General features: G+C 35.8%; 1 protein-coding gene across 2 annotated transcripts in view; it reads left to right on the top strand.

The window, feature by feature from the left end:
- The window catches only part of slit3 (slit homolog 3 (Drosophila)), a 222,331-nt gene that overhangs the window by 135,993 nt on the left and 62,027 nt on the right, over positions 1-24,311 (top strand). The window contains exons 1-2 of one of the 2 annotated variants that reach the window (XM_017417476.3): positions 1,260-1,364; positions 1,641-1,712. Coding sequence is in view for 1 of the 2 variants with exons in the window: in XM_017417474.3 (XP_017272963.1) it covers positions 1,641-1,712 (72 nt within the window). In the remaining variant the exon portion in view is untranslated. Of the gene's footprint in view, positions 1-1,259; positions 1,365-1,640; positions 1,713-24,311 lie in introns of those variants that run through there. The other variant, XM_017417474.3, reaches the window with a different exon arrangement.

Below are 24,311 nucleotides of genomic sequence, written 5' to 3'. Positions count from 1 at the left end.
TAGAGAAAAAAGGGATTATGAATAGAGAGGTAGAGAAAACATAAAAATAGAGGGATGAATGCCAAGAAAAGAAAAGAATGCAAAAGTCAAAGAAAAGGGGATTAGCAATAGAAGGATCTAGCGGAAGAGAGAGATTAAGGTAGAATGATACTCTTTTATGTTCTTGTGTCTTGAGAGCTGACAGTAACTAAAGGTTCTGTCAGTTCTTGTGTATTTGAATGTTTTTCTCTTATTGATTTCATGAATCTCTGCTGTTTCTGCTTTCTCATTGAGTTTGTGAGCCTACAACAAACCTGTCACTCATGTTTCCCGGCAGAGACACAAAACAAGCAGGCAAATTGAAATACTTGAACTTTTTTACAGTATGTTTCCATTTGTACCTCATCTTTCTCATCTTACTTATTTTTGTTAACCAGCATCATTCCAATTTCAAGAGAGTCCCATGCAAAACACCAAAGAAATTACACAAGTTTATAAACTGATAATGATTGTAATTGCATTAAACCATTGCAAAAAAGGTGACAAAATAAAACCTTTTATTTTGTGTATGAGAAATGTTGAGATTTCATCTATCTGTGGTTAGAAAATCTACAGTGGTTTGTAGAAAAGTGGAATGGCAACATTTTATTCTAGTGACTGGGCTCTGGGGGGTTGGAGGGACAGATGGGTAGATGGATGGAAGTAAATGGAAAGAAGGAGGGAGGAGTGGAGGTTCAGGGTTGTTGGGTTCATGAGAGTAGGATAGTGAGGGAGTTGAATACCTAGAGCTAAGCAAATTAAAGTAAAAGCAAAAGATGAATGACAGAGGGGTACAGGGTGCATCTGGGAGAGCAGCAAACAAGTCGTTGAGCAAGCCAAGGGAGGAGGGTGAAGGTATTGGAGAAAGACAGAGGAAGGAAGGAGAACGGGAATGAGAGGCAGTCGTGACTGTAGGTTGATTTACGGAGGCTTTCCTTTTAATGAAATTGTTTCAGTGACAGAGCCGGTAAAAGGCCCTTAATGGATTGGCTGGCCTAATGTAATGAAATTACTCCCTCTTTCACTACAGAGAGAGGAAAAAAAGAATAAAAAAAGGACATGGGGAGGAGGGGGCGGAGGAGAATGGGAGAGGAGAAATGCAATTAATATTTACAGAACAGACAAGCAGGGTGGGCTTTAGTGGCACTCGCTCTCCTCTTCAGTGTGTCTGCCTCTCTCGTTTCTCTCTCTCCCGGTGGCCAGTGTGCGGAGGGTGGGCGGCAGGGGAGGGAGGTGATAGGCTGACGGCAGGCAGGCCACTTCAGCACACCGGTCTCCTCTCTCCTGCTCTCCTGCTCTCCTTTTCCTTTCTTCTTCTTCTCTGGGCTGGTCACATCTGTGCTGAGGTGAGAGACTTCACCTCAGTGTGTGTGCTGCTGTCTGGACTAGTTTTCCCCTGAGTGCGCGTGTGTCTGTGAGAGTGTGTGAGAAAGACTTACCGCCGGTGTCTCCCACCTGCTACTTTAAGCCCATTGCTCGGGTATCACCTTGCACACACACACTCATTCACCATCTTGTGTTAGTCCCTCCCCCGGCTGAGCGGACCTTGCAGACTTGCGCCTGACTCTCTCCCATCTCTCTCTCATCTGTGTGTGTTTGTGTGTACGTGTGTGTGTGTACAGGCAACTGGACAGCAACCACATCAGCTGCATCGAAGATGGAGCTTTCAGAGCGCTGCGCGATCTGGAGATTCTGTAAGTAGAGAAAAACCGTGGTCCCCTATCCTGCTCCTCCTCCTCCTCTCATCAGTTTCTTCTTCTTGTCTCTCCTCCTTTTCATGTGTTGCCTGTGAAATGGGGATCTTCCCCGGCACTCTCTTCTTCTTCCATCAGCCTTGGCTTCTGCCTCTCGTGTCTTTATTGTTTGAAACCTTTTTTTTTTCTTTTTGATTACTGTAATTTTTCTTCACTCTCCTTTCCATCTACTTATATCATCCCACATTCTTTATCATTTATCTACTTTTCTATAACAGTCTTTTGTATTTCCTTTATACACAACTGCAATAAGTCTTTAAAGATTTAACTTATAGAATATTCTCCTGAGAACATTTATTTTTATGTTTTCACTTTCATCTGTGCATGTAAACTATCCCATTTGATAATAATGTACCTGTGTATGCACTGAGGTGCACATTCAGTGTGAATTGTTTGCAAAGATGATGCGCAACCTGTTCATTCACCAGAAAACACAAAGTCCTTGATTTATAACGCATCAGCACACAAACACACAACCACAAATAGTGTAAAGAAGAAGAAACAGTGCATCTGCCACCTGCTGTGGTTTACATTTTCTTTATACCAAGTGCAACAGCTCATGTGGGAGATTTCCTCCTGCATTTGGGGATGCATTAATGTTTTTACGTGTTTGCTTCCAGCTGTGTGAGTGATTGAGCGTGTGTGTTCATTTTAGCTTGTGTGTGTATCTGTCCACATTTTTATGGCTGCTCATTTGTCACTAGGCTCAGTTGTGGTGACTGGCAACTGTGCAAGTTGTGTGCAGAAAGATGTCTACTTCTCTGCATACTCATATGTGTGAGACACTTTGCATGAACTTAATTTTTTTTTTATATAGTAGTTTCTGTGTTTTTTGTCTTCATAAAAAGTATCTGTCAAAGTAAAAATACATTTAAATAATCACCAACATTTTAGTAGTAAGCAAATTTAGTAAGCAAATTCCTAAGCCTGTGAGAAACAGAGCTGAAAATAGATTCCCAGTAAAGGGTGTCCTGGTGGTCAGCACAACCATTGGTTAATTTGTCTGCATTGCTAGCCATGAGTTGTATTCAGCTACATAAATGATGAAAAGGTTTGTTGCTGAATGTGTTTTGCAGGAGTTAAAACATATAGCATATCAGAGAGAGAAATTGGTAAAAAGAAAAAGCATGAAAATATGACAACATGAATGACAGGAAGTCAATGAAGAAAAGAATGGGATGAAAAAAGAATACGAACAGATGAAGTCCCTTTTTGGTTTTGTAGTGTTGAAATTAATTCTGGCAAATTGCTTCAAGTAGACAAAGTTGATGGCCAACGAAGCTAGAGAAATAATGAAGTTCAAATTTGAACAGCAGAAGGTGCTTTTGATTTTTGTGACTTTCAGTTTATTATGAAAAAAGTCACATTTAAGAATAAAGTTCCAATTGACTGAATCTGGAAGAAACCTGTTTCGTTTTCACAGAGATCTACTGCAAAAAGCAAAAACTGTTGTCAGCAGAAATGCTAAAGACTTAATAAAATAGATACATCTTAATAAAAGTTGGTGCCAAAATCTCTTAGATACAGTTGTTTTATGTGAAATGGCTAAAGCCTAAATCAATCATTGAAACCATCAGCATTACTTTTCTGTAATGTACAACTTTTTTTACTGGACTGAATGTTTTCAGTCTAGTAAATGGCAGATGTTTTTATTAAAAAGACTACAAGAGATACCCAACAATATGAGGCCAATATTGATTAGTGTTCTGCTGTAATTTATGTGATTGTCCAAGGTGCTGACTGATGTGGCTAAAACATGATTGATTAAAAAGAACAAAATGATACATGAGTAAAATGTTCAGTCTGAGGCAACTTTAACAGTAGACCTCATTCAGCACAAAATAAAATGTGGTATCCATTTCTATTAGTTAGGAAATAACTGTGTTTTAATAGTTTAATAGTGTTTCAATTGCTGTGACAAGTCGTATTTTAAATTTTTATACCAAGTGTCTTGATTTCTTGATTTCTACATTTTATTTCCCTTCAGCACAGTTAGATTTTTTTTATTTTTTTTTGATTCCCTGCCCTTGCTTTTTGCTTTGCGCACAATGAAAGTGATAGGGGGCAGATAGCGTGGAATCAGCAGTGAGAGATACAACATATTAGCAATTCATAAGTCTTTGACAGCTGAGTGCTCGGCAGGATTTACAATTCACTGTAAATACTCAGCCTTTTTCCATTCAGAGCAGACAGCATGACAGCACACAGTATATTCACTGAATGTGACGTTTTAATAAAGGCAGGTGTGTGTATGTGTGTGTTTGTGTACGTGTGTATAGGGCATGAATGACAGTAAGCAATTCTGCCACTGGAATGATCTTCATTGCGAGCATCTTAACACACACACATATACACACAGATGTATGTGGATTCACACACATTCATACACACACAAACACAGACGCAGCCCCATCTGTTCAGTTCTCGGGGGCTGATTCTGTGACCGTAGTACAAAATTGGATGATAGAGATAACAGTAATTGGAGGTCATGTGACTGCAGCAGCAGGTATGTGTGAGTGTGCGTGTGCACACCTGTGTGAATCTCTTTGTGTGCTTCTGTCTTTGTAAGGACCCGTTTGAGTTGGAGAGCTTCTGGTTGGAAACGTCCTTAAAAGGCTTCAGTTTTCACCTCTTTAAATGGTTTTTAAAGGGTTCAAGTTGTATTTCAGTCAGACATTTTAATTTTAGAGTGGAATGAAGATCATTACTCAAACACTCAATGTGTCCATTAGTATCATGCCAAGTATCACTTCAAAAAGTTTAATTTGAAACAGTAAGTGTCTAAGCAGGACTTTTTGCAGTGTCTAATTGTTTTATTTCCATATAAATTGAAATAAAATTTTATCTAAAATTATGATCTCAGTCTGTTGCAGGTGATTGTTTTATCTTACATCTCATATATAAGATGTAAGATAGATTAAAAAAGAATGAATAATTATTAAATAGTAACTGCAAATCTGAAACATAATTCTTCACTAAATGCTTAGAAGGTGAAATATTTGTGATCCGGGATGTCACTCTGATAGTGATTATATAAAAGGCTAAAATCTGACTGAATGTTTTTTTGTTTGTTTGTTTTTTTCTAGTGTATTTGTTCCCTTATTCTTTATTGTTTGCCTGGATCTTTGTGCCATCCATGCAAATAAAGTAAATGAGTAAAAGGCGATGATCACTCCATGAGATGTTTGTTTCATATGTTCATGTGACCATTTCATTATGTCTGTCTAAACACCAGCCAAAAATTACAGTAGTATATGAGAGATAATGCTTAAGCTGCAGACAATTGAAAGATGTGTGGAAGTATTCACGTGTGCCTCTGTTATATGTGTGTGTTTGCTACATGCTAATTGAAAGAAGTGCAGCTCTGTGTGTGTCCTACTAATGAATCTCCACTTTAATTAATCTTGTCATTTTTAATTAGCTGATATTTCTTAGTAGACTAGGCTTTATCTGAACCTAATATGTTTCACAGGGGCAGCTTTGACAATTCAAGGCTGAATATTGGGGGCGTCTGGTTTATTATAACGTAGTTAAATAGGTTTTAGTTTGTTATTTTCATACTTCTTGTTGTAATTGCTCTCTGGAATTAAATGAGTGATAACAAATTACTTTTTCTTTGATTGGACATGTTGCATTTGTGAAACTAAGAAACAATTTAATTTGTATAATTTTACCAGTCACAAAACTATAAAACCACAATTTACTGTATGTGAGGCATAATTTCATACTTAATGGCAAATCCTGACTTGAAAAAAAAAAACTTGTTGTTTCTTTTTGTTATCGACATAAATCAAAATGTTCCACGTTTTTGTCACAATGAATAAGCTGTGTTCTACATTTTCACATCATCATTTCCCACCAGAAATTTAGGAAATTGAAATAAACAACTGCTGAAAGCTTTTTTTAGCTTTAAAAAATGCTTGGCAAAGAACTAATGCCTGTCAGAATAAACACCCTGAACAAAGTTTAAGAAACAGGTTTGAGCATTTGTTTCCTTATTTGACAGATGGATTTTGTGTCCTGAAGAGGTTTAGAAAACGCAGCAATGTGACACTTTTTCCATTCACCATTCCTCTCCATTTACTTTTATTTCCACTGATTCTCCTTCCTTTTTGTTGGATAAAAGTGGAGGTTTTATGTGGTAAAAGAAAAAAAAAAACTGCAGGCTATGATTTATTTAGACCCAACAGAACAGTGGTTTTTGTCCTGTCGTTTTCGCCAAGAGGGAAACAATAGAAGAGATATTTGGGGTAGCAAAAGTAAGAGGATGTTTCCAAAAGGGAGAAGGATAGAAGAGGGAATTTGAGGAAAGGAAAGAAAGTATGGCATGCAATATTGGTGCTGTAAATGCTGCCAGTTCCTGGGCATTATTTATTTATCCACTGTTGGACCTGAGGAGAGAGGGAAGGAGGAACCAACTGATACAGAGGAAGAGATATAGTGTAAAAAGAGAAACCATTAGATAAGAAGGTTGAAAGGAGATAGGGAAGTATAAGTGGGGAAAAAATGAGAAAATCAAGACAAAGGGAGGGAAAAACATCAGAGCATTTGATATATACTGTGAAGTACAAGACAAATACAAACCAGGGCAGAGAAATAAAGTTGATAAAAAAAAAAGTCCAGTTTTTGCAGATGGAAAACATGACATGAAAAAACATATCCAAAAGAAACAAAATATATCAGGTATTTTAAGGAAGAAAGATGAAAAGCATACAAAAAAAATGAAAGAAACAGTTTGCATTACCGAGGAAAAACAACTAAAAAGAACTGTGATAGAAAATAGATTGTAATGATCAGAGTGAAGAGAGCAAGGAGGCATTAATTATTGATGGAACAAATGTCTGACTGACTGACTCAATTTGGTCCTTTGTTGTTTCCAGACCACCAAGGCTGTCAGATAGACTCAGAACAGCATCTCTCAGAGTAAAGATGTAGACCCCATCTGGGTTACTGATGTTTTGATTTTCTGCTCTTTAATGTCTTGAGCTGAAAAAAAGACAAGATTTAATTGAAGTTCAAAGTTGGTATTGAAGACTTTTTCAATCAACATGTGTAGTTTTTAACTAAACCATAAAAAATCTAGTCACCTTTGAGAACAAATAAACAACTTAAATCTGAGATACTCAATTACTTGCCTTTACAGGTAAACACAACTAAATGATAAATCCATTTGATAGAATCTTTCTGAGACATTAATGCCAGTTTAATAACCAGTTTTCAGTTAAACATATGGTCACTTATTGTCATACATAAGCCTGTAAACAGCCAATCATGGGCGGCTGTTCCTACGTATTGCTTTGGTTTAAGTTCAACTTAACCTCACTGGCAGATCATCTCAGCTTCTGCATCAATATTCCTACAGTCATATTCAACAATGGTGAAATTTAAAAATCTTCATTTTCAGTGAAAAATGTATCAGTGAAATGAGTATTCTCTGATGATTTAGAGAAGCTTTCAATTAAAACTATAAATTAAATTACCCACAAAATGTGTATTTAAAGTTTTAATACTTCTTAAAAATCATTTAACTGTTACAGATTAAATTTCTTCTTTAAAAATGAATGATGGCTACAATAGGGGATTTTCTTCAAAGCAATATTTTAGTTTGCTTTGCTTCATATGTGTACTAAATCAGCGGCCCCCCAACCTTTTAGCTGCACAGACCGGTTTGTTATCAGACAGTATTTACATGGACCAGCCTTTAAAGGTGTGGCAGATAAATACAACAAAATAAAATGACACGACCGGCATGGAAACATGACTTTTTCAAAAAATAAATGTCATTCAGACTGAAAATAAATTAAATGGAAATACTGTAAGTTAATTATTCTTTCTGTGAGACCCAGTAACAAATGACTCAAGGACCAGTACTGGTCCGTGGCACGGGGGTTGGGGACCTCTGCACTAAAGCACTAAAGGATAAATTCAAACACACTACAAGAGCAATGTTGACTTAATAAATTGTTTAAAAATTACATTTTCATCTGTAGGAGATGCAGTACAACGAATGACTGACAGCGAACAAACATGTGACTTTCACTCTTATGGGTGTCAGTTTATAACTGCGTTGTATAATTCAAGGCTACACAGTGGGTGGTGAAACGAAGAAAACACTCTCGTGCTGTAACTTTACATCAAGCATCAAGGATGGCCTTTAGCAGGGTGTCGACTCTGCAGGGAGATTCAGCTGAAAGGTATGAACGATCAGTTCAGTACCTCAGAGACAGTGATGGATTTATGTAGGAGGATTCCCCAGTGCACGATTTATGTGTTAGCGTGTCTTTTTTGTGGTGAAGTGGAAAGTCAAGGTAGATCAGGAAGGTGAGCAAAGTCCTGCTGTCTTTTCATGTATGTGCCTACTTTAATGGAATATTAAATGGTTTATATATATATATATATATATATATATATATATATATATGCAATGCAACACAAGAACAGAAACTGCCACTTGTGATTGACTGCTTAGGAAAACATGGAATGCAAGGTGCAGCTAAGACTGCATCCTTATCTGCAGCTGCAGCCACCCATCTGATTGTTTGCTGCAGACTTCGCTCCCTAGCATGTTTGTGAATTCACAATTCTTTTAGGTTCTTTCTTTCTTTACTACCAATTGTCCTCTGACTTCCTGTTTGGAACGACAACTTAAAAAATGTAAGTGATAACATCCAGATTATATTGTCAATAAGATTATTGTTTATATATCTTTTTTATTGTTAGTGCTGAGATTTTAATAACTTTTATTTCTGGACAGGTGGGTTTCAGCATAATTTAAGTGAGGGAAATACTTCAAATATTTTTAAAACAGGCTTAAATTTCAAGGCTTAAACCTTAACGTTCCACAGGACAACTTTTCCTGCCCTGAAATCTGTCTTATTAACACTGTTTTTTTTTTCTTTTCTTCTTTTTCTGTTTTTAATCAATGTACTGAATCGCCTGACTAACTAGTACAAAAAAAAAAAAGATTTGAATGAATAGAAACAGCAGTTGTGATGGAAAACTGAAGTGCCACACCAAATAGTCTTCAGAATCAAAGACCTCCCCAAAGCTTTGCTGTTTATCATATTTGTCATTAAACACATATCAGAATCAATGAGTTCATTGCACTAACTCTAAACAACAGATCTTATAATTGCAAGCACAAGATTTGGTTTGCAGTAACTTCAAACAACACAGATTAATTTAATGACTTGATTGTCTCTTTTGTCTCAGTACAAACGTTTGAATACTTCAGGTTTGTGAGTATATTTTAACACCACATTTTACAAGTTTGAACTTGTTAGACTTATTACCAGTAAATGACAATGAATCACATTCTGTAAATATTTGCTATAATTCTTTTAATCCCTATCTTATGACTTTTAGCCTAGTAACATGTTATCAACATTACCTTTTCATGTTTCAGTATTCACAGCTGCAGTGCTGCTGCTGACACATTCCCAAACAGTGGAACCATAATTTTCTTCTATGCATGACTAGGAAGAACAATTGTGAATTCAAACAACAGCACAGTTAGCTTTCCACCCAATAACTTATTTTAATTTTTTAGCTGTTTATGATTAAACCTGTAAGTGTTAAAACTCGTAAGATAAATAAACACACACAGCATGAGTGAAAATGTAATTGTGTGATAAATGCACTTCTTGTATCTTCTTAAGGAGAAGTTTGTTCCACTTCAATTTCATACTGAAGAAGACCTTGTCTTTGCAGATGGTAGGCATTTCTTCTGCAACTATTGACTACCCAAATGTGTGTGTGTGTGTGTGTGTGTTTGACTCAGTATGAGCTTTAATTCTGAGTGCCAGAACTACATGTATGTCAGCCTTCCTCTACTTTGTACTATTCCATTCATTTATATCAATGACGAATGAAAAAATCATCAATTTTTTAGCCCCAAAACACAAAGTTAGTTTTCTCTGTAATTTAAAAATGCACTTTGCAGTGATTTTGTTTCTTGTCGCTCTATTAGTTACTTAAGAACCTTTAGTGTTCTTTTGGTCCTGAGATTAGATCTGCCAACCTTTAAACTGATTTCTGTAGCCTGGAGCTTGCAATTATGTTCTGAAACTGATGAACTCAGCACTAAAGGATTAAACTATGACCAGGATGACTGAGAATCTACACCAACAACTGGCCAGCTAGTTTAGAAATTATAAAATTTATCATTAGAATGATTCAGTTTGTAAATGGTTTGCATTGACAAGGGCAAACCAATCACTGCTGAAGTCGTGCAGCGTCTCAACCAATAATATAAAATCTATTTTAAAGCACTTACCACAAAGCTAACACCCGATTGTGAATTCCACTGTGTTTTAGCAAGTGTGTGAGCCTGTCTTTGAATGAGTTAATCCAGTTAGTGCATGTGTCTGCCAGGCCACATCAGAATAAATGATGGGTCCCTGTGTGATGATGAATGGTAATTTAGATTTAACATAACTGGACTAACGAGCACACTAATGACTCCAAAGCTAGCCTGGACAGCTCTCACTCGACAGGCTCACGGCTTGCATCGCAATGAGCTGGGGAAAGGGCACCAATCTACACACACACACACAGAAACACAGACAGAGTGGAACAACATGCAGAACAGTTTTAATAAATGCATTCATAAACAGTTTTGAATTCACAAATGGTTCTGGCAGGAAAGCACACAACAGCTGTATACACACAAACACACACAACTCAAATGGCGGTTGTATCCTTTTAATGTGTGCACAAGTGTGTACTAACAGCTTCATGAGTGGAGAGGAACACCGGTGTCAGGCTAATATGAAACTGATTAATTAATAATTACACATCGGCCAGTTTTCAAGCAGTCAAATTAGACACCGTTTTTGTTCAATGATTTTTCAGTTCAAGATTTTTTTTCAACTGCGGATATGAAGATTGATGAAAATAAATCATAAGTACTAGATCCTTTTCAGATTTAAATAGTATTAATTAGTTCTCTTTTTTCTCCTAAAAGGACTCAATCATGTTCAGAAAAGAAAAAAGAATAAAGGAAGATATGAATAGTCATTACATATCTGAGAACAGTTTGATTTTAGAACATTCTGTAAGTATATCTTTTAAATCTAACATTTTAGTGCAACGTGAATGCACTCCACCATTTATAATAAATAATGTATGTCTCAATAATGGCTTCACAGCAGTCAGGTTTTTTTGTCCACACTGCTGTTTCTTTCATTTTCTTTCACACTTAAATATGCCATGTGACTTTATTATAAAAATCTTTATATTATATTTTATGAAATCTTGAAACCACTTGTGTATGATCAATATTACCAGTATTACAGGGAAATCAGGAAACTTCTACATTTTAGCCCATAAAAATCGTATATTTATTTTTATGCATGCAGCATATACATTTTGTATTGCCAGTGGTTTTCTAATACCTGACTACTTTCTAAAAGTCAGTTTGGACATTTATGTTAGTAGATAAAAACCACAAAAGTACACATAGTACCTAACTTTAATCTGTAATCTATTTTACTTACTCCCTTGAGTTATTAAGAGATAGCTATTACTTTTACTTGCTCCCTTGAATTTTACAGATACAGCAAAACGTACAACTATGCAATTAGCTGTTGATACCTCACAAGTTTTAAGAACAAGTAAATGTTTTTCAGCGTTTTATTCCCTTTTTTAACTAACCCATTTAGACTTCCAACCTGACAAAGAGACACATAATCATTACCTCTTGTTACTTGTTAACAGTCAAGTATCACTATAATGTAATTCTTCAGCAAGAAGGGTAGTCTGATAGCTCCCTGTAGTATAGTTGTCCGTTAGCAGATTAAATAGATGCATTATCACCACATGTAAGTGTTCTATACTGGTGTTCTTACTTTTAAAAGGATCATCTATGTCAGAGGTAGGCAACCCTGGTCCTTGAGGGCCACTATCCTGCAATTTTTACTTGTTTCTCTGCTGCAACACACCTGGTTTGAATCAATGGGTGATTAATTGGCTTCTGCAGAACATGAAGAGATAATTTAACCACTGAATCAGGTGTGTTGTAGCAGGGAAACAAGTAAAATATGCAGGATAGAGGCACTGGAGGACCAGGTTTGCTTACCCCTGATCCAAGTGATAATACAAAGACTCAACGGGAGTCTGTTGCAGAGGATGTAAGAACAAATGTAAATCTTTAACAGTGGTTAGTGGTTGCTTTTGTGATAATTATTATTGGAGATTTAAAACTATCTCATAGTACTTTTGGTGCATAAAAATAAAAGAAATTGAAAATGATATGCACAAAAGATTAAATAAATTATATTCAAATTTAACAATTTTTTTATTGAAATGATGCTAAAGGGTGGATAGTGTGTTGACACAAAGTCATCATAGGTTTTAAGTAAAGACCACTGTAATATTTAGCTTCAGTACGTCACTGATTCCTCTTTGGAACATGGCATCTCTCTGTACTAATACTACCATAATGGCAGTGAGATGCTGATGGAAGATGTCAATACTTATTCAGGTTGTGCTCGGGGTCAAAACTAATGATCAATCAAGAGAGACTGACACTGTTACTGTCACATGTAGTATGTGCACATCAAAAGTGACATGCAGAAGACATCGAAGGAAGGAGAGCAATACAAAAAAACAGAAGAGAGGCTGAGCATCCCATTTACATGTTATCCCTACATTCACATCACACACATCATAGTCAAGGGTCTAAGAGGCACTCTAAAGAGCACAGGAACAACTGCATATTTTATGATATATTTTCTTCATGAAGCACAACTTTGAGTGTGTACTGCTGACAGAGAAGGAGAAAGTACAGAAAAGAGGGAAAGAGACAGAAAGAGGGAAATGTGAATGTGTGTGTGTGTGTGTGGCTGAGCAGTTTTAGCCAACCAGCAGCTGTCATAATTCATAAGTGGAGATGGACAGAGTTCCTCTGTGCATCATAACTCTACAAGTTGACTTTCATTTCCCTTTCAAACATACACAATAAAACAGTTTTTTTTCTTGTCTTTGTCTGTAGTAGAATGCAGCTTTCTTTTTGATTTGTGACAGATAATTTATTATCCGTCTGTGACAGATTTTATCCTTCTTAATACATCTATTTCTATTCAGTTTATTAATTTTTAGCACTTTTAAACCAAAGTATTTAATTCTTTGTCCATATATCCTTTTTCATATTGTCTCTCCTTACCTTTAGGCATCCTTACCTTTAGGCATCCTTAATTTGACCTAATATATATATATATACATACACACACACACAGACACTACTTTTCTATTCAAAGAAGGGAAAGGGCAAGAAAATCTGAAGAACGTGTATCTGTGTATCCATTCAGCTTGTAAACTGGAGGCAGAGAATTGTATTTTTCTGCTCTGAAATGATGACTTCTTTGACTTCTTGGCCTTGTCTTTAGTGAGCCTTTCTTACTTCTGCCTTGATTTTCGCCATTACATTTGTCAATGTCCAATCAGCGTGACTGTGAGCTTGAAAATACAAAGGAAGTGGTCGGATGGGAGTCAGAAGGGTAGTCTTACTCTTTAATGACATTTTCAACAAGGCTTTTAGAAGAAAATCATCTCTTACACACACAAAACCTGCAAAAGGTTTTTAGCTGCCATAAAACACTTCTACCCGTTTGTGAGCTGTGTATACTACCTATATAAAGTGGCTGAGCTAATCTAACAATTTAGTGCAACCTTCATATGAAAATTAGTTAGTTTTTTTTACTCCAAAATATGTTTCAGAAAAGTAACTCTATAAGGAAAAATAAAGCACCATTTTTTTTAAGTATAAATATAACATGGAAAATAAATCACTGACAAAATGACTATGTGAATCATGTCTAAATATAAGTATACCATAACAAATAATTAGTATAAGGCTAAAGTGAGTTGATTTCTTTTTACCTGCTCGTTACGTTATTTTCTGCATGAAAATGCAAATGTAGTTGGCACAGCGTAGAAAAAACAAATAAAACAATACCTTTTTATTGTTTTAAAAAAGGCTGCTCCTGCAACAAGTGAAATAAATGTAATGGGGCAACACTGACATTACCTTATTTTTTATAATATTGATATTATAATATTGAATCTACAGAAAACCAAAAGAAAAGCATTGTGGACGGCAGTTGTATATTTAAGCTAACAAAAAAACCTCCATCATTCTAAATGCAAAATGCTCTTGAATAGCTACTGTTTTCTACAGGTTACAGAAAACACAAAGAACAAACAGCGTTGCCTGTTTTCCTTGATGTTAATCTAAGTATTTATGGTGAAAGTCTCCAGCATTTTCCTGTATTGTTTCTCTTTGTATGTGTTTTGTTGGCATCCCGTTGGCTTTAAGTGTAATTTGAACTTACAACATACCCCTGAGCAGTTGTTTTTGTTGTTTCAATGCTACAAATGTCAACATTAAACAAGTAGAAATGGTGTTTGTGAAGCATTTATAAGAACAAGTGTGTGTGTTTGCACTACATGTCAGAATATCCCCAGCGTAGTTGGTGTGTCTCCAGCCTTGACGGCCCCCAGTAATAATTGCATTTCTGTGGTTTCATCCAGCCTCCAGATTTGCCTTATATCCCGATGCGTGGGTGCTGGATTGAAGGCCCTAAAACATACCTCTCTTGAACCTGAAGTTTAAATAATTGTGCGAGTGTATGTGTAAGAGAGTGTGTGTGAGTACGTGTGTTTGCATGTGTCTTTGGATCTCATTGCTATTTTGAAAACAACTTCAGGGGACTCATGATTAAAACTGTCAAATCTTGTCCATCTTTGATTTAATCACCTACTTTGTGTGTTTTTGTAACTCATTGCCCTATTTGTGTGTGTGCACACAATATTGTGTGCAAATGAAGAGGTCGATGAGAAAAGAGCCGTACAGCTTTCTGTTTTTCAGTGGTTTTTGGTTTGGCTGGCCTTTTGGCTTCCCTTTGAGTCAATGGGCTCACCAGAAGTATCGTACTCTGGCAACAACCAGCACCTTGGCAATAAACAGAAGGTCTGACCTAAAAGGGAAGGATGAAGAAGACAGAAAAAACAAGGTTAAAAGGAGCCGAATAAGATTGCATGTAAAATTTGGAGAGGGTGAAAAAAGAGAGAAAATGGAAAAACCTACATCTAAATACTATTTTCATAAAATAAATGTGACTTGAGGTATTTGTTAGGAGTGTAGAACAGCCATCAGTGGAGAACAGGTTGAGAATATTAAAAAAATTAGGCAGGCTCTAAAAGTTAAAGACAAATTACCTAAATTATATTATGTATTAATTATTTGAACATATTACATTTTAAAGCAGATGTTTGGTTGGCAGAAAACAAGAAAATAAGAGGTTGGTTGGGAGAATCATGAGATAGAAATAAGAAAGAAGTAGAATATGAAGAGAAGAATTATTCAAAAATAGGCCAACGTAAGAAAAAAAGAGTGATAGAGAAAAAAAAATAACTTAAGTATATTTAGAGACTGAGATGAGCTCTTATAAGGTAAATGTAGGATAAAGTGACATAAACTAGAAAAGCTTTGAGAGCATTCAAACAGTCTAAACCATTACCTTTTGAACTCATTTATTGCTAACTTTTCTATTAAGCAAAATGATATCTAAAATGTCTTCTTTTTTATTCTCTAAATTTGTTTCCTGGCATAATTTTTAGGAATTTATGGACTATTCATTATTTTTTTTAGGATTGCATCATTTGTTTATTTCAAAAGCTTTCCGAAAACTGAAACTATATTTTTCAAATACTTGAGTTTTAATGCTTACTGGAATGACAGCTAAATTAGCACAGAAATTGCTGTCAGGCACCATCATATAAAATATAAAATAAAAATAGAAATACAATAGAGGTTTTACTTGCTTCTGGGAAAGAAGTTGCCGGGTGGTTTTAAAAAAAAAGACATGATACAACAAATACAGTGCCCTGTGATGTACTTGCAACTTGTCCAGGGTGCACCCCGTCTCTTACACAATGACCACTGGAGATAAACACCAGCTACCTAACAACCCTGCACAGCAGACATGAGTAAAGAAAATGAATGAATGGAAGACAAATACAGGCATTTCTGCCCCTCCCATTCTACTTGGACTTAGGCCACACCGGACACTACATTTACTCTCCTGTCTTAAAAAACAAGCTGTCATTACAAATTGGGCTTAGGCCAGAGTTTGCCTATTAGCAACTGTTGTCACTGTGTCAGATGTCTTTGTCTGTAATTACGTGCCATTATCTTACATTTTTCACACAAAAGTTCCTTAATTTTGCATGTCGTGAACTAAGGTCCCCTCTGCAGATGTTTGCAGGCACATTTATATGTTATTTACACGGTGGGAAGAGCATGATGCCAGATGCCCAAGCCACGCACAATTAATCACATCCCACTGGGTGGTAGAACAGAAAAAAGGAGGAAAGATGGAGATGGGAGAAAGGAGAGACTAAGATAGGTGATTTCAGTTGGAAATTAAGCAGCACCAGTGGGCAATTTAAAAAAAAATGAAAGGAAGGAAAAAAGAGAGATGAGAGAGTCAGTGTAGAGAGGAAATCTGCTCTCTAATTTGTACTAGTTAAAAGTGTAATGGTCTCATCAGCAGATTTTTATGTGCATATACTGTATTTTTCTGTCTATATTCAATAATCCTGTATTTTTACTTCTTTCCTTACTGCCATTATGTATGCTTCTGCAGTTTTAGCATTTTAAAATGCTAAAGGCTTAATGCAAGAATATTTTGGGTTTGAACCTTTAAATCAGTTTGGGCCCTTTTTCCTGTGCAAGTGTGTGTGTTTTTACTCGGAGAGTTTGGATTTCTTCAAATAGTGAAAGGACACATTTTCATTAATAATTAGTAACTCCAAATTTGCTGTTATGGGGCATGTGCACATTTCTGTTAGTGTTAGCTTTAGGATTTACTTGTGCTCTGTCTGAAGTTGCACAGTTTCATGGCCAGGTTCAGCTGGGATTGTTTCCAGCACCATGAAACATGCAACACTATATTATAAAAGCATTAAAACAAAACCATACTCTATTTGTCCCAAAAAACACAGTTATAAATTATAAATCATTTTCACTATCTTTTTGATTTTCCTTAACGTACATATTTCCTGCTAATCCTCATTTGACTGTTTCATGGCAGCTTTTGTGGTAGTATCCATGTATGTCTCTTTCCACTGTGCTAAAACAAGAGTTAAATACACATTTGCCATAATTAGAGACTAAAAACTGATAAGATTGGACCCAAACAAATCTAAACTACTGATTTACTAGTTACTTTTTCAGTCTCTTAGTACCTTTTCAGCAAGGGGTGTAAACAGCTGAGCTTTCCCAGGGTGGTTTCCAACAGCAACACTCTGAAAATGTCAATTTTCACAGAGATGAGTGGAGTAAATTGCATGACTTTGGTTGTTCAAACACTTGAGAATATATTAAACTGGAGCCTCTACAGACATGTCTACACATACACACTCTCATATACAAATAAATATCTATGCAACATTCACACAAATGCGCACAAGTGCACATGCATCGTTTACATATACCCACAAACAGAACACAGACACACACACACACATTTTCACACTAGGCAGCCAAGGCAAAGCAGTAAAGCAGGCGTTAAACCCCGTGGGAAAGTTCATATATAAGACAATTCAGCTACTAAAAGCTTTTAACTCTTACTCCTAAAGACCCTTGTAGTCTGTTTGAGAAGTCATAAATCTTTTAGAGTTTGGTGTGAATGAATCAAGATCAAAGATTGCCTTAACTTACAAGCTCCTGATCCAAAAAAAGAAAGAAAATGGAAAAAGAAAAGAAAAGCTTGTTCACTCAAATATCTCACTGTTTTGGTTCTGACCCACCATTCAGATTTTCACCACTCATCCTTGATATCCAATGAATAAATGTAAAAGGCAACACGGCATGCACCCACTCTCACCTACACAGTGCACGCATACACCTACATCTGCAGAAGCATTGCACAGAACAGCACCATTGTGTGACTTTCTGTGAGTGATTACTTCAAGGATCGGTGAGTCTCACTGTCTGACTCAGCAAGACAGAATACAGCTGTCCAGCCTCCAACACGCACACACTTGTGCAAGCACACACCCACACTCATATCTTTCCGTAGATCTATCTATTGAAAACACTCTAAACACAGTAAAAGATTGAAAAAAAAGAATATTAGTTCTTAAACTGATCATGTGACTTATTTGGTGTTGCATTCATTTCATGAGCTCTCTTTGTTCTAGTTCAGTTTTAAGTAATAGAGAGAGGTATGAAGGAGTTTAACCAATGAGTGATTGAAAGAGCAAAGTGTCCATGTGTTTCCCTTTGCCTCCTCTCCTAAAGCTATAATGAGACCTTGGTGAAGATGCTGAGTGCTCTTCACACAACTCAATGAGCCTTTTAGGCCCTTTGATAGTTGGCTGCTTTTCAGCATCTGTGTGGGAAAGCTCACAGAAATAAATTACAGTCAGACCTCAAGTCTAAGCAAAATGAACTGCATTAGAACATGCTTGCTTGAATATGTAGATAGCAAGCATCTGTCATTTCTGTGAGTGGATGGATATGTTTTTTTATTGCTGATTTATATAGATTACATTCATTTGGCATAATTGTTCCACTTGATGCCAAAAGGCTTTTATACCTATTATACAACCCACAGTGGAATTGTTACAAAAGCATTTTAGATTGGAATTAAATCTATCCAGTGTTTGATTTTTCTACAAATATACTAAGTACAGACAATGACTGAGAACAGCTTAAAATCACCTGTCTTTGAGCATGTTCAGTCTTGTTTGTTTCATTTACACAAAATATTTCTTAAAATGAGACAAAGTGGCACTGTGGGATTAGTTACAAGTCAAATTAGTTTTCGATCAGGCACAGGATTTCTCTGTTGATTCAACGAAAAACTATTTTGATGATCAACATTTCCATTTGATACAATTATGTCAGCTTAACCTTTACAACCGGTTTGTCTTCCACCTTATTTCTTGTCTGCCTATAAATGTTTTGCTTTAAATCTGTTAAATCTATTTTTTTCAGTCACAGTTATAGAATTTAACTTGATAATGGTAATACCATGTTATGAAAAACATTGATATTTGATTTAGTTGAAATTATTGGGTTTTCTGTGTAGTAATTATGATATTTCTCAATCTGATCATTATCAGTACAACAAAATCAAACATAATTTTCAGTAATGTTAAAGTCTTGCTCTAATACCTTATCCCTTTCTGTATTTTAAACTAAGGTACAGCTAAGTTGTCAGTTTGCTAAAACCAGATTTAAACCTTTATTATCTGTACCACTCATCTCATTAAACTACCAAACTTATGGGATTGTATTTCAACTGATGGTGTGTCCTATAGAGTAATTCTAAAATGGAAATTTGTGAATAAGTTGTATACCTAAAGACATGAACAAATTATGCTGAATCAGGTGCCTTCAGTCTGTTCACTGCATTAAACTACTTCATATTGTTTTTTGGTTTTCTTTTTCCAAAGTGTCTTTAGGTCTAAAAAAGATGTTACAGGACTATTGTTGTACACATAAACATACAGTACATAACAATGAAAGAAAAAAAAAGACTGCTTCATATTACATATAATATTTATAGTATATTAATAATAACAATTCACTTGCACTTATAAAATTACTTTGTTCTGCTTCAGTTTTATGGTTATTTTACTATAATAGAGTATTGATTTTAGATTTTAGATCAAAGTGGGGTCAAACACCCTGGACGATGTTTGCAGAAGGATTTCAAAAGAAAAAAAAATAGACATCATTTCTTGAAAGAAATGTTATAGTCCAGGATGATTGAAGAACATTGAGATAAATTATCTTGTTTTTACACTTGCAGCGATTAAGTTTTGTCTCTGCTTGTCAAAATAATCACAATCCTGTCTACTGTCTCCCAATAAAAAATATGCTTTTTTAATAAGGTTAATCGTAAGCATTTGTTCAGTTGTTTAGATATTCATAGGTTGAGTGAATAATTAGCGGGAAGGATACTTCAGTGAAAAACAAAATAATACAAGTGTATACAAAAATCTAATTCACTAATGGAAATAATTGGTTTTAAGTTGTGTTTTGTGATTCAGTAATCACTGCTCCTCTTTCACTTTATTTCAGCCTGTAACTTATGTTTGTGATTGCAAGAATGACTAATTGTATTGAACATAAAGTCAATATCAGCTGTAATCACAGTCATAAAGTTATAATGTTGGACTGTATTTTAGTGGCTGTACTAATTCAGACATTCTGCTTGTGTATTGATCTGTGTCTGTTAGGGCTGATTGAGCATAATAGAGACTAATGGGAAATACACTTTATTACACAGTCACACACTTGCTGACCAGACTTACGTATTCAACTGTACAGAAGTAAAAACAAACCATTAGACTATTGCTTGGTTTTCTTGTTATTGATTTTATAATTTTTTTAAATGTTTCTTTATTCTGCTTTTTCCAGGAGACATCTATAACTATATTTGGCCTGATCAAAGAAACTTAAACCATACTATGAAATGCTACTGTCATCTTGGTCACAACTCAGACCTTGTAGTCATCTTCAAACATTTTTATATTTTTCTACAAAGTTCCAAATGCAACTGAGCACTCAAAGGCAAAGTTCAGTGTGAATTTTATCTGAAAGGATATGCACCTTCGTATTGAAAGAAACTTTTTTTATTATGTTTGCAACACTTTGACAGTTGTAAATTTAATTGTAAAAATTACTAAATTTGTTAAAACTTTCATCTGATCACAACAATTGATTGCTTAAGAAATATGCTCTCATAGCTTACCTTATACTCTGTTTTGCATAGTATATGTTAGTAAATATTGGTGTTTCTGACTGTTTTGGAATGTAGCTTTATCATTAAAATTGTGCTTTTTTAACAGTCAGGATCTTAAAACACAATGTGCTGTGTGTGTGTGTGTGTGTGTGTGTGTGTGTGTGTGTGNGGTGGAGAGGAACCCAGAACGCATACTCCTCTTAAAAAACAAAAACTGATTTATTTAAGAAAGAGAAAACAAAAAGGCTGAAAGAAAAAGAAAGAAAACTAAACACTAACTACAGGGGATCTCAAGGAAACACAAGGAGCGAAACCTGAAAGTGGCAAGAGACCAACAATGAACCAGTGAGATTGGGATGGAAGAGACTGAATATAAAGGGCTGAGGGTGAGTGGAAGATTAACAACAGCTGAGACTAACAGGTAATGGGGAACAGGTGAAATGGGCGGGGTAGGCTGACTGGAAAAACACAGAGGAGATGAACTGAGAGAAAGTGAATAGTGGCACAAGGAACAAACTTAAAACACAAGTAAACAAAACAAAACAAAACAAAAAAACAAGGAAATCAAGCACAGAAGATTAAAAAATAACTCAAAATACCCAAATCCTGACAGTGAGGGTTGTTGTGTGCACATAAAGGAAGGAAAGATTGACGAGTAAGTCTTCGACCTCTGAGTATAGGCTGCGGCAAAGACACATGTGATAACATCACTCTCTTTCTCTGTCCCACAAGTGCACCACCCACAAACACACACACACACACACACACCGGCATAAACACCAGTGATAACATCTTCGTGGTGGGTTGCCTCTAAAGAGTCTCCTCCATCACTGACTGCAGAGGCTCTTTTACTGCAACAGAGAGTTCACCGCATTGTGAGAACACACAAAGACTGAGAAATGAGCAAACATGTACATGCTGACTTGAGAATACACACAGAAAAAGAGCACACATACACACTCACACATACACCCATACATATGAACATGTCGAGGTAGGCAAACACCCACACATACACACACGCTTTTTCAAGGATCATGGATTTCTCCTGCAATACCTCTGCAGAGGTCACTGCAGCCCTATCTCAAATTAAAAAGAAAAACGCTGAATAGGCATTTTGTATTTGAAACAATGTAAGTGGCAAACACCAGTGTTGGATCAGTCTAAAGGGTGTCTTTTACTGTGACTGCATACAGAGAAGAGAATCTTGTTTGAAATAAAAATCTATTATTTAATCTATATGTAAAGAGGACAAAGCATTGACAAAATAAGAGCTACATTTTTACTAATAAAATGGTTTTAAAACAGAAAAGTAAAACAAACACTTTATTCACAATAACACAACAAAGCAAGTATAGTACACAACAAAATCCACCCATTTTCTCAACCTGACATTCTGTGCAGGGTCACAGGGAGCTGGTGCCTATCTCCAGCGGTTATTGAGCAAGAGGTGGGGTACAAGCCTGGACAGGTTGCTAGTCTTTCACAGGGTCACGTAGAGACAACAAAGAAAGACAGCCATTCACACTCCCACACTTATTGACTATTTTGTGATACCAATTACCGTTAAACACACGTTTTTATTCTGTGGGAGGAAACCAGAGGACCATGTGACAATCCACACATGCATGTAGAGAACATGCACACTGGGTTTTGAACCTGTGACCTTTTTGCTGTGAGGCGACAGCACTAAACACTGCTCTTCTGTCATGCCAAAAAAAAAAAAAAACAATTTTGGAATTTGCAAAGGTTGTGTAGTTGTGGCAGCCATCTTTAGTGGGATTAGCTTCAAGAGTTAGTCAGTTGTAGATGTTCATCGGCTTATTGCTTGCTGAGATTTTCATTTAAACTCACCCACTAGTTCATGATTTTTATATATATAGTACAGACAAATTAATACACACACATACACACACAGGCACAAACAAAAACATTATCCCTCCACCTCTGCGTTTGGTGGTAGGGCAATAATAATCCTCATATTGTTTCTAAAGTTCATACATGTTTTCTAATCTCTTGAAACTGACAGATATGCCAAATTTTAAGAGTGCACACATGACTGCAAGTAAAAATAACCAGAATAAAATGGCCACAATATAAAGCACAGTTCTGGACTACTAGATTGTGATTTTAGTGTTTACCTTGGCTTAACTCATTCCAGTCGCTACTTTATTAAAGCATAGCAATGCTGAGGGGGTCTGAATAGACTGAGTGGGAAAATAACTGACAGGAAAATTGCAGGGGGAAATTATTGTTATTCCACAATTAAATTATATATACTGGGTGGAATCACCCCTGACAGGACTGACCAGAGTGGCGCTCCTCGTGTGTGAGTGTGTATGTTCGGGTGAGTGTGAAACTTTATCCGTCTACCAAGGCCACTGAGGCTACACTGGCAGGGAGGAGAATGTAGACTGAGAATCAGAAGGAGACAGAATTAAAGAGAAAGGAAAGTAACATCAACAATGAGAGCAAAAACAGTCTATTCTAGAACTGAGTGGGTGTTAGTAAAAACATAGCAAGCCCCCAGTAATGAATTTATATTGAACAGTTGTGACAAAAATCCTGGATGTTAAATAAACCATTTTTTTAATGTTGTGGGTAAAATTATACCTCGGTTACACTGTATGTTCAGACACAAACATATTGCAGATGCTGTGAAAAATCCTTTCATCTTGAATTGGGTCCATTTCTCAAGGAGAAATCTGGCCTTGTCTTTGTCTGAACGCATTAAAAACGGGCTGTCAGTTGTGAAAAATGAACTGGTTTCGGATATAAAAAATGACCGCTCAGCCTTCATTCTTTCTGTAACAATGATTCTTTGAATACACAAGGTTTCGGGTGATATGTAAAGTAAACTAGGTCTATTTTCTATCCAGTAAAATTAATGATCTGTGAAATCTGGGCAAAAACAAAGAAAAAGACTGTGCTGGCTTCTGTTGGCTCCAACTAACCCCCCCCCCCAAAAAAGAAATTACAGCAAAGTTTAGCTTTAGATTTCTGATGTAGCCTTGAATTCTGACTGAGTCCTGTGTTTTAGACTGCTTTTTTTTTCTGGGTCAAAATAATGAATTGACTTTAAACTATTTTAATGGTGAATGAGTAAAATATTTTTGTTGTTTTGTCAATTTTGTCAGATCATCATTTAAATTTACATGTTTTTGTTTAGTTTGTTAGAAATATGTCACATTTTTCTGTAGAAAAAAAGTGAAAGCACAAAAATCTTCACCTTTTAAATTAACCATTTATTGGGTTCATTGTATTTTTCTTTAGTTTCCTGTTTATAGATCTTGTTGAAAAGAACTTGGCAACTATGGTGGTTATTTTTGGCTTTTATCAAGATTTTTTTTTTATATTTTTGCTTGTTTCAGGATTAAGGAACTCATCTGTATTTTAGTGTAGTATTAATATATATATCAGTATGTGTAGATCGGTTAACAAAATCCCCAAATGAATTGCTTTGTTAGAAAAGTAGTTGTTTTAGCTTTTTTTTTTCTGCTCTCATTTTTGTCTCCATGTCTATACATGAAAAACACAGGAAAATCAATAAGCATTGTGTTCCTTCATCATTCTCACTGGGACTGCATGTGTGTGACACTATCCTTCCTTGTGCAGTAATGACTGTCAACCGTGTTCTTCATCCCTCTTAGGGTCAATACAACAAGAGACAGTTTAGCTTATGAGACAGCTAATAATCACATACAGCAGTGACCTGCTTATGAGATTAAAGAAGAAAAAAATAGTTATATGTTTGTGTGTAAAAAAAATAAATTAAAAG

The sequence above is a fragment of the Kryptolebias marmoratus genome, linkage group LG9 (assembly GCF_001649575.2).
Source record: "Kryptolebias marmoratus isolate JLee-2015 linkage group LG9, ASM164957v2, whole genome shotgun sequence".
In the NCBI taxonomy this organism is placed as follows: domain Eukaryota; kingdom Metazoa; phylum Chordata; class Actinopteri; order Cyprinodontiformes; family Rivulidae; genus Kryptolebias; species Kryptolebias marmoratus.
The sequence above is the reverse complement of the archived record's forward strand: the minus strand, read 5'-3'. Positions and strand labels throughout refer to the sequence as shown.